Raw genomic sequence first — 11,747 nt, 5'->3', positions numbered from 1 at the left:
TGAGGTCATTTCTTTAAGTTGCTGCCGGTTCTGAGACACTTACACGTCAGAACACTTGGCCAGGGGTATTTAGAAACATCTGCGGCCAGGGGAATAGGATTTTTACTTAGAGAAAGTCTTGAGCCAAATTGCAAATGATGAGGAATTTTAGAATAAAACTGTAGTATTGGGGTAAGACAAAGCAGGAAAAAAATGATAGTTCTAAAGATGAACAGCGTTCTGTTTTCTCACCCAGATCTCAGCAAAGCTGTGTGTGCAACAGCTCTGGATCTTCTGCTGTCTTCCCATGCCTACTCAGTAACTAGGGATTGGTCTCAATTTGACTTTGAGATGGAAGCGTCTCTTCTGCAATTCTGGCACATAAGCCAGTTTTTCTCTCCGATACTTTCCATCTCGGATTACTTGGGAACAGAATCAGCACCTACCCTTCCCACAAATTTCTGCTCCTCCTTAAAGAAGGGAAACTCAGCTAGTTATTTTTGCCAGCTGGTAAATATCAGACGTGGTAGATGTTCAATATATATTACTGAATGAATAAATAAATGATAGACATGTGAAATAAAAAATATCCTCTGTATGTAAAATGTTTTCCTTTACACATTGTAATATTTTACATATTACACTATTTGACAACAGACAAGTGGCAGGTGTCAAAGAATCAAGAAAAGCATGTGGGAGTGGGCAGCTATAAGGTCTCTCCTGCAGAGGTTTTAAGGGAGCAGATTCATGTTGCAAAGATCTTTTGTCCCCGTCCTACTTAACAAATGTAACGCATTGAATTAGTTATTTAGTAAGAATCCAATTAATTTCAAGGCAGTGCTTCATTTCAAGCTTTTTTCCTCAGAGAGTGAATTAAACTCTTTTAAGCTATTTATACATATTAACTCACTTAAATCCTTACAATAACTTATGGGGTCAGTATTATAATCATTCTGATTTTATGTAAGGGGAAAATGAAGCACAAAGAAATTAATTTTGCCAAGACCCCACAGGTGCTAAGTGTTGAAACTGAAATTTAAACCAAGAGAGTCTGGCTGCAAAATCTATTCTTTTAACCACTAGAGTGCACCGTCTCATGAGATGGCACTCAAGCAGAGACCTAAATAATGACAGGAGAGACCCATGAGGCTTTCTGGGGAAGTGGCTCCAGGGAGAAGCAAACCCACGATACGAAAATATGTATGGCTCTATTTCAAAGAACAGCAAGGCCAGTGTGGTACAGAGTGGGAATGACTGAGGGGAAGAGGGGCGGTAATGAGATGTAGTGGCTTGTGGGCCTTGAGAAGGATTTTTGTTCTCATTTTTAGAAAAATGGAAAGGCATGGAGGGTGTTAAGAAGAGTTGTGATGTAATATGATTTAAAAGAATATTGTGGCTACTATATGAAGACTAGGGTGGAAGTGGAGAATCTAAATATTTAATATATTTAAATTCAATACGTCAGTCAAAATTATACATGCACATGGAGAGTCTTTTTATTTTCTAAAACTAAACTAATAGTTCCTAAAACTGCTTAGCCAGTTAAATATATTTTAGCAAAAATACGTTCTCAAATCATTCTAATACTCTAAAACATTTGCAGATTTTCAGAAATTATTGATGTGATCTTTTGTTTGATGTGGCTGTCACTAGCTAAATGATGTCCCTGTCTGAGCCATGATTTGACATAGGGGGCCCCATCAAACTCTTCCATTGACTTCCCCATTAAATGGATGGTCATTAGGTCCTTGGCACCCAGCATTTGGTTGCAGCTGGAAGGTGGCTGGGGGAACTGCCCATGCTCCATAGCTAGATTTGCCCCTAGGTGCCAGGGAATTCTGTTATCACCTGGACTCAGAAATCCTGCATCTCAGCCCCACTGACTATGTCCCAACATTACCTGCTCTGCTGAATGTGTCACCTCCACACACGTTGGGCTGCCACTGAGCAGAAGGCAGGCACTGTACATGTTCTGATTGCTGGTGTGGCAGCCGCCTTCTGGGTCTGCTCAGCTGTCCTGGAGTGGAAGTAGGGACCCACATTTGTGTCAGAACTGCTAGGAGGTCTGATATCCACCTCTGTAGTCCCTGCTGGGCTAAGTCTTATTCAAATAGATTTTTTCTTTTGTTTGCTGAGGAAGATTTGCCCTGAGCTAATATCTGTTGCCAATCTTCCTCTATTTTGTATGTGGGTCACTGCCACAGCATGGCTGCTGACAAGTGATGTAGGTCCGCACCTGGGAGCCAAACTTGGGCCGCTGAAGCGGAGGGTGCCAAACTTAACCACTAGGCCATTGAGCCGGCCCCAAAATAGATTTTTCTTTAGCGATCTATATAGAACTGTTTCAATATTCTAACAATTGGTACCGCTACATCCATATATACTGGGTGATGAGTACCCAGCTTGGACTACAGAGGAAGTGGTAGAGGTAGAGAGAACTGTTCATACTCTGGATATATTTTGAAGGCGGACCTAACTGATTTTGCTAATGGATGGCATGTGAGGTATGAAAGAGAGGTGTCAAGTATGACTCCTAGGTTTCGGCCTGAGTGATTGGAAGAAAGACTAGGAGGAGGGGGTAGGTTTTGTTAGTGGGAATGAAACATTTGGTTTTAGACACAATAAATTTTAAATGCATATTAAGTATCCAAGTGGAGTTTCAAGTACCTGTTTGATATATGAGTCTGGAGTTCAAAGGAGTGGTTAGAATTTTCAGAAATGATTAACTAACACGATAAACAATTTCCATTCATCTGGTTAGAATCATGAGTCTTTTGTTTAAGACAGGATTTGAATATATTCATGATTACCTGCCTATTTCAATGTTCATAAACAAAGTAAAATAAATACAAACTCAAAAATCTGTGTAAAAGGCTACACAACAGCTATATGATGTTTAGCTGTGTGAACTAAAGAATAAGAATAAACCCATAGTTTATTAACCTAGTACTTCTCTCCGCACTCTCATGCCATCCTTGAAGAAGAAGGAGCTAAGGATGAGTAAATCAAGCTTTGATAGAAAAATCTCACTTTAGCAATTGAGATAATGCAAAATCTACATAGGCCAGGCCTGAATTTAGATATATTGGGAAGGAAGTATAGTTTTAAGAGGGGAAGTCAGAGATTCAAAGAAAAAAGTTTACAGGATTTCCATGATACATCAGGCTCAGATAGAAAAGCCAAGAGAACATTTCAAAACTTGGAATGAAATGAAATCAAAATGAAACAAAAAATGTAGTTCCCTAGGAATAATAGATCTCAAAGAGAGGGACTCTTAGAGAGAGAGCGCTCTCAGAGGTAAGTGTTATGGCTGTATGATATCTCTTTCACATGCCTCTAAAAATGTTTTTCTCTTGAGCGTCAACTAGGGATAATTTTGTGAAAGAGAAATCACAAAACTACAATGAATACAAAGAAAATATTTTAATAAAATAGTCAATACAGTATTTCCCTGTGGGAGCTCTTAAGAAGAAGTGAGAAGCCAAAAGAAGTAACTATCACCTTTGGGAATCCAGTCCTAAATGAGACAGGAATATTCTTAGCTTTTCTCCAAAGCTCCTTGCTCAGTTCTGCCAACGGCTGCCATGAGGAGGATGAGGAAACCTCTGGAGGTCATTGTGAAGAACCAAGTGAATGAATAGAATCTGCTCAGAAGCAGATAGAGCTAAGCAGTTTTTGCCTCAGGCTTCTTACCAGGTGCAGTATCATGGAAAAAGGAGAAGGCAACATACTGGTTGATAAACAAAAGGTGTCAACAACACAATTTTGGGTTTTGCCCCCATTCTATTTGCATTTCCAGAGACAACAACAGAAACAGAGAGGATCTGTGGTTTCACCCACTAAGCATTTCAAACAGAACCATTCCTTGGCCAACTTTTGTATTCAAGGTCTATTACTATTAATGTAATTCTTGTGCTTCAAATTGAGGGAAATTAGAGCATACTATTTCTTATATATAACTTAAGCTTATCACAGCAAATATTGCATGTATGAAACAAGTGTGAGCCATGAATCCTCCACCTTGTGTGTTACTGTTTATTGACACAGAAAGTGCTGTTGTTTGAATATGAACATCATTTAGTGCATTAAGATATAGAAGGACAAATTATTGTATTCCAGCTCTGGTATAGTCTGATAGTGCCCTGCATAAACTGTTAACACTTGATAAAAGTCTTTCTTGGGGTTGTCTTGCTGTCATGATTCCGATGTGTTCTGATTTCCTTCTGGAGTCATAAATTGCACCTTGGGCACGATGAGGGATGAGTTGTTCCTTCGGATAGAGTTGCTCCTCCTCATGGAATTGTTTCTTCTCATGGAATTGCGCTTCCTCAGAGAATTTTGATGGGACAGTTCACTCTTCTGGAGGGTCTGAATAAGGATGGAAGGCTTCTCATCCAGCTCCCGGGCACTGCACCTTGGAGCAGCTACTTTAACAGTGTTGCCAAATTTGGAGTAATCCACAGAATACACTCCTTCCTCCTCGGTTACAATAGACACAAAGCGATGGCCCCATTGGATCTCCTCAGCGATGTAGGAGGTTCTTGCTTGTGTGGTAATGCCAGTAGTTTCGACCACTCCTTCCAGAATTACTATGACCTCCAGGTCTTGGTTGGCGAGGTCAGTTGCTGAGATATCATACAAGGGGCTGCGCTTGTCAATCACATGGCAGATGATCAAAGGAGCCACCAGAAAAATGTTATTACTCTCAATCGGGTTATCAACAGGAATGTCCAGCTGGTGAATAGGCACCACTTCCCCTTCAGGGGTAGTTGTTTTCTTGACCACTTGGATGCGCACGGAGGCACTAATGATCATGCTTTTCCTCAGGTCACCCACTCGGAACATGAAGCACAGCTTGCCATTTCGAACAGCAATCACAGCGTGGCGGCTGAAAATCAAAGTTTCCGCCCTTCTGTGAGCCTGAGCTGTTTTCATGAATATGCAGCCCAGCATGACTGCATTGATGATCAAACCCACAATGTTCTGCAGAATCAAAACTGTGATGGCCAGAGGGCATTCCTCTGTCATCATTCTCCCTCCAAATCCAATTGTCACCTGAACTTCAATGGAGAAGAGAAAAGCAGAGGTGAAAGACCTGTAAGGAATGATAACAGAAAACAATGCCATCAGGTCAAATTTGAATAATGAAATAACATGCCAAGCTGAATTTTTCATTTTTTTCTCCCAAAGGCTATTAAATGCTTTTGGAAAGACTAGCCAACTTCACTTGTCCAATGCCTGATTCTAAACACAAATACTTGTCTCTCTCTCTTTCTCACCCACATGCATCACATCCAGACTTCTGGAATACAATTCTATTAATGTTTTCTAGGTCATATAATGATGGGCCTATTTATGTCAAAGCATTAAAATTATAAATACACATATTTATATTTATAGGCATAGTTTACTTTGCAAAACTTTCTACCAGGTAGATGTTTATTAGCTATTGCATATCTGTATTTAAGTGACTTGAGTCATATGGAAAATACTGAGTAATGAGTCAACTTTTTACTATTTACAACCTTTAAAAATCATATTTATTAACTAATTCTTATTGTGTATCTTATATAGAGAAAGCACAGTGCTAAAAAGTGGTACAAAAACACATCATTCAAAAATGCTACTATTTTTAATAGAAAAGAAAGTTTTGCCATTTGGAAAAAAATGTGTTCTTATTAATTGTCTCATTTTGTTCTCTAAGTGATCTAGAGAATATTGAAAGAGAATACCAGAGAATACCGAATTCTTTCATTAAAGGAAGAATCTGAGGCAGAGATTAGTAAATAACTGTGTCAAGATCATATAATTAGTAAGAGCTTGAATCCTCTCAATTCTGGCCTAGTGCTCTGAAAAGGTAAAGGGAAGGTGTCAACAAGTGTCAAGAGTTTCTTGGGAAGCTTTTTCAAATTGCACTTTTCTTCCATATCTCAGTGAATGAACACTGCTTAGGTAGGTTCAGGGTAGACCTGGGTAAGACTTCTCAAAATCTCTCAGGTGATTCTGATTTATCCCCCTGGTTGAGAAGCACCACATTTGGTTATTCTTACCATTAATTTATTCATGTAACTATATAACCAATACTTTCATGGCTTCTTAATAGAAACAATGTTAGCCCTGTGTTTGCCCCAACTCCAATTTCAAACTTCCCTAATTTTATAGGCGCTAAGCCATGCATAGGCCATCTGTCAAAGTATTATCTATCTATTAATGCCACACACAATGAATGAGCAAAATGTTTAAACATATGAATACTGACTCTACACATTGCACTTTGGTAGGATACCATGAAGGGTAAGCAAGCATACATAGATGATTCTTTTGATTAGATTTTAAGTGGAGTGTGAAAATTGCCTTTTTCACTCCTTTTGTTGCTAAAAAGATTCACGAAAAACCACAATAACTGCTTTTTGCACTAGCTACACACCACATATGTCATGTGATCCAAAACCATGGCAAAGAATAAGAATGGAGCCCGGGGGTGGGGCATGGACACAACACTGATTTCTAATAATGTATACAGACTTCAGGGAGCAGTCTAATGATGAATATTCCCAAATGTTTTGTTTTAATGGCTTGGGAAGCCGTATTTTGTGCCGTATTTTGTATATTGTTTATTTCATGAAATAACTTAATTCTAAACATTATATGGTGCAAGACCCAGCCTTTTGTGGACACCTGTCATGCTAAACAACCTCAAGAGATGAAAGTGTTTAGCTGCTTGTTTCTTCTGCTAGAGAGGGAGTCAGGCTGAATAATAAGAGGAAATATGTGGGTTTATTTTCTGACTCATGTTAGAAAGTGATCCACATGAAAGGGAAAGTGAGCCATTCTAAAACGAGGATGGTAAAATGTTATTTGGACATACTGGGGAGTATCCATCACAATAAGTTATTTCCAATTTTGATGAAATGGTGGGACATTGAACTTATGGAAGGAAAGAAAATGCAGAGAATTAGAAATATTACTAGTCATCTTTTAAATCCACTTCGGGAGAGAATAGAGATTTTTCTGTTTCTATATTTTTGGTGAGAAAATTTTTATTATGCATGGTTTGTTACAATTAAACTGTATGTTGAGATTAAAGTATAAATAGTGCCATAACATTAAAATAAAACCAGTAAAATTTTAACCTTAAAAGACGTCAAATAATTTTTTTTAAATAAGTGCAATTTAAAATGCTAAAATTGTCATGCTGATAAAATCAACTTTGTCTCATTGTATTTGTGACGCCATTTCTCATTCTCATGACTTAATGTTCACACCAGCAGGAAAGCATCAGCAGAATGAACATGCAAAACAGCTTTTAACAACCAGTGCACTCTGTAAAGTTCTTTTAAAAAATCCTTGAAAGGATGTCACTTTGAGGATTTATCCTTTAATAAATTCCTTAATGACTTAACGACTTCTTTTTCACAGGAAAAGCCAATATATTTGTCTTGTGAATAAAATCTGCCATTTATTTTCAAGGTTTGTCATTTTCGTTTATCCCTTTTTATGAGTGTCTACTGCATCTTTATTAAAAATTTATCTTGATAGGAAAATGATTCACGAAAATCAGTGCCAATGAACTTCTTAAAGAGAAATATTACAGATAATGCTATCTGACCTACAAGTACCTGTTAAACATAGTATTTTAATTTTTTCCTTTATTATCTGGTGTACTGATGATCACCTACACTTTTCACCTACATTTTCTTTGAGGTAAAAGTTTGTGACAAGTTTAAGACAAGAAAATAATATCTACTCGAAGGTAAAGGCAATGGATGAATTCAATATAGTTTTCCCACCTCAAAATCTGAGCTGAGATCTGTGGAGTCTAATCTCTGCACACAAACACTGCATCCCTCTTTGATATGCTAGCCTTGCAGTTACTTAGGAAATGGAAAGATGGACAAGTTCACAGTCTGAGTTTCTGCTTCTTGCAGTGGTATGCTAGTTTCATAAGATTTCAGGGTCAGTAAAGGTCTCATTCTTTACAGTTTCCTGGCAGAATGGTGCTCGTTCAAGTAGCTTTGCTTTGGGCATGACTGAATTTGGAATGTTATTCAGAAAATGTCCTGGAAAAGTTTCTAGTATTATTACTATTGTTTCGCTTCAGAGTGAACATGTTTGCAATTGATATAAATTCTCTCTTTCCATTTTCCAACAAAACAAATTAAGAGACAAATCACCCCAACTAAATGTTATCAGGCTACATGAAAATATGAGAGGAGCATTACTGAAATCAAATTCACTTTACTTATCTTTTAAATACTTGATATAAGAGAAAGAAGCAAAGTTAGGCAATCTAAGAATTGTCTTGTTCCTATTCTATTACAATTCTGAAAGAAAGCCACAACATTAAGTCTACGTAATCTCTTCCATGAAAATTTTGGACCAATTTCCATTAAAAATTAATTTTTTCTTGTTCTGAATCTTAGCATAACTTTTAGTTTTGGAATCCAATTCAGGCAATCAGCTATTTAAGATAACCTTGATAAAGAAGGCCTTATATTTATTTCATTTTTAGTGCATTTTAATCTAGGACACCTCTCACAAGTGTTTTCCCATTTTTCTTATTATTTCTGAAAATGTCATGGGTAAGAGAAGTCATGGAAAAATATTAGTAGCATTAACACAATATTTTTTGTTGATCAGAGATATTTACTTGTGGACACTGGAACTATGGACAGAAGCTCTTTCGTGCTGAAAACTGTGTACTTTTTTTGAGTAAGGCACCCTATGGAATTCTTTGAACCACAACCATTTTTTAAATAACCGGTATAATATTTTCAAGGCTAGCCCAAGGCACTGAAGCTCCACATTTTCAGAGACTCCTCATCCAGAAAGCTGCATTTCAAAGTTTCTTAATGTGTTGGTCTTTTTACTTTTTTGTTTTGGAAGGTACTAAAGCAAATCCTTTATTTCACTTTCAAAAAAATAACAAAGTCACGAGGGCAGTTGAATATTTTTTCTGTTTTCAACCCCTGCCTTATCCCACTGCATTCTTACCTGACATTAGTCACACACACAGTGGACTCCAAACCACTTTTCTCCATTCCACTTTTCTCCATGTAAGCATAGATGTCCCCATGGGCAAAGGCCACCAGCCACCACATGATGGCGAAGAGCAGCCAGCTGCAGAGGAAGGACATGGTAAAGATGACCAGCGTGTGGCGCCATTTCAGGTCCACCAAGGTAGTGAAGATGTCCTGAAGGAACCGTCCTTGCTCACGGATGTTCTTGTGCGCCAGGTTACAGGCCCCGCTCTTGGCGATGAAGCGGGCTTTAGGGAGGCGGTCTCGGATGCGCGGTTTGCGCAGGTTCTCCGCTGCGATGCGAGCCAGCACATACTCCTCGGGGATGATGCTCTTTCTGGCCAACATCGTCCTGTCACCATAGCCAGCCTATCCACCTGTCTCTTCCTTGCCTTTCCTTTCCTCGAGACCCGTCCTCCTGCACGAGGGAAACGATGATTAAAAACTATTCCCTCCCCACCCCCAATTTCCTCTCCTCTTCAGTCCTCTCATTCTGGGGTATGTCTATACCTCAGAAGTGACATGCAAAACTACAAGTATGATTTTATTAATCTAAACATGACCCTAGTTTGTGTCTCGGTTCTGGGATCCCGGAGAAATTATTTGGTCTGAATCAGAACTGTTTCAATGTTCCTTATCATTTTGAACACATATAGGCATAGCCTTAGTTAAACAAAACCAGGAGCCTTCTTGTAAACAGCAGGCTCAATGATAATTCTCTGAGATTAACCGGGTCTGCAGATTAGTGCATGGATACAAGCGCGCGGCGTCTATGACGAAAATTAAGACCAGCTGGGTATCACGATCTATTTACTAAAGTATTTACATGATATAGCAATATTAAAAGTAAAGACGGGAAATTTTTCCTCCGTTATTTTTAGAAGTAGGCAAAGAAAAGGCCGTAGCCTCTGGCGCAGTATAAATAACATGTTTAGTGTAATTTGACAAAATAATAATAAGCAATGTGCTATGTAACTTGAAAATAATGAAGAAATATTTTAAATTTGAAAGAAGTATGAGTTTTGTATTAAAAAAAAAAATTCCCATTGGAACTCATAATATTACAAATTGAAACTTCTTTACAACGAAGGGATCACACATACAAGCTGCAAGAAAAAACCCGGACAATACGCTGAGGGCTGCGGATAGAATTAAAAGAGTGTGCCCAGAAAAGTTCATCCAGCACTGTAAACCTCTGCCGTGTTTTGCATTTTAAATCATTTGCGGGGACGCGGACAGCCTCCCCCTCCCCGCCCCGGGAGGAGCGTTGAAACTTACAGACTCTGGGCAGCGGGCGCTGCGGCTGCACCTCCCCGCACACGCCGGCCGACCGCGGGCGGGTCCCTCGCTCTCCCATGCCGGCGCGCGGGAGCAGGGATCGCGAATGCCGGAGGGACAGATCCGGGGGCCGCGTGTCCTAGCGAGACGAGTTAAAATAATAAAAGGTGCAATTGAATCTGAACGCGGGGAGGGCTGGAGGAAGGGGGATGGGTGTAGATCTTCCCCTCCCCCTGCTCAGCTCTACTCCCTTGGCCGCTGCAGTGGGCGGAGGAGGGGCTGGGGGGAGAGGAGCCTGGGGATGATGCTCCACAACTCAGCCTCCCAGTTCGGGCTTTGACGCGCGCCAGACCTCTGAGGCCGCCGAAGTGGCCGAGCCACAGGCGGGAGGGGGTGCAGAGGGAGGGCGCCTCCGGGGGAGGTAGGGAGCGGTCCAGAGGGAGGGGCGACACGGCGAGGGCGGGACCTGTAGAACCAGCTCTTTTCCCGGTAGCTGCGACCCCCTGCCGCCAGCGTGATCCGCACGTCTGTAAAAGGCTCCCTGTTCAGAGGAAAGTTATTCAGTCCAAGTCCACTGACGTAAAGAGAATTTAATTTTTATTTTTATTTTGTAACCTGGGTAGATAAACTGGGCTACTTCGGATTGAATAAAACCAGATATAGAGATCAGAAAATAGTCTTCTGAGGCTTTCAAGCTGTGTGCACACGTATTTATTTACGTTAAATTTCCATCTGGTAGGGATGATACAGGTGGAAGATGTTCTGAAACCCACCGTAGTAAACTATTTCTTCACCAGTCAAAACTAGTTCTCAGGGAGGTACACACACACACACACACACACACCCCCACCCAAAACGACAAAAAAAAGTAGAAGAAAGAAAAACTACTCGAAGTCTCTTTCAGTGAGAAATTTTACCCCAAACAGGGACTGCTGTTAACACTTCAGAACTCAAAGTGTCGTTCTTCAGTAATTGGTTGCTTTCTGAAATGTTGCAGCTTCTCCGTCTTGTCTAGATGGCCTGAATGTTAAAAACAGAGCAATTGCGCACAAGAAACATTATACAGTAAATATCTTTCTATAGCTTTTTGAAAAGGAGCCAGCAAAGACAAATGTACTTTCTCCCATAGATCAAGCCTCCTGATTTGGCACTTGTGTTAATGGAAACTGTAATTCTTGGAAATTTCCAAGACTCGGGGTAGAAAGTGTATGGAACATAAACAATGTGTTCATTTAATTACTAAAAGACCTAAAATTAGTCTTTAATGAAGGCAAAGGAAGAATAATTCTTTTCCCCTTGTGGATAGATCTGCTTAACCGCTTCAAGCCTGGGACCCTAGTCTGTTCGTCGTCGCTGACCTCTGTATTGTCTTTAATTTTTACATTAATTTTTGTGGTAGTTTTACTACACATTTGTGGGGATCAATTGGTATAGTTAATCCCCTCCTTGTCCTATTTTACAGTTGAGTTT

The 11,747-nt window shown here is 39.7% G+C and overlaps 1 protein-coding gene across 1 annotated transcript; it reads right to left on the bottom strand.

The window, feature by feature from the left end:
* Positions 1-3,418: 3,418 nt before the first annotated feature.
* Positions 3,419-10,619, bottom strand: KCNJ8 (potassium inwardly rectifying channel subfamily J member 8). Its single transcript, XM_014791363.2, has 3 exons — positions 10,278-10,619; positions 8,974-9,417; positions 3,419-5,074 (listed from the first exon to the last, which is right to left on the bottom strand). Exons 2-3 carry the CDS (start codon positions 9,345-9,347, stop codon positions 4,174-4,176), a joined length of 1,275 nt encoding a protein of 424 aa, XP_014646849.1. The 5' UTR covers positions 9,348-9,417; positions 10,278-10,619; the 3' UTR covers positions 3,419-4,173.
* Positions 10,620-11,747: the final 1,128 nt, after the last annotated feature.

This window comes from Ceratotherium simum, chromosome 17 (genome assembly GCF_057802395.1).
Source record: "Ceratotherium simum simum isolate JZ-2026a chromosome 17, ASM5780239v1, whole genome shotgun sequence".
Lineage (NCBI taxonomy): Eukaryota > Metazoa > Chordata > Mammalia > Perissodactyla > Rhinocerotidae > Ceratotherium > Ceratotherium simum.
The sequence above is the reverse complement of the archived record's forward strand: the minus strand, read 5'-3'. Positions and strand labels throughout refer to the sequence as shown.

Bases quoted from the DNA above. Each gene is read 5' to 3' on its own strand.
- KCNJ8 (XM_014791363.2), bottom strand. From the start codon at position 9,347: ATGTTGGCCAGAAAGAGCATCATCCCCGAGGAGTATGTGCTGGCTCGC. The intron at 5,075-8,973 runs GTAAGAATGCAG...CATTCCTTACAG, and splicing joins GTGTGTGTGACTAATGTCAG to GTCTTTCACCTCTGCTTTTC.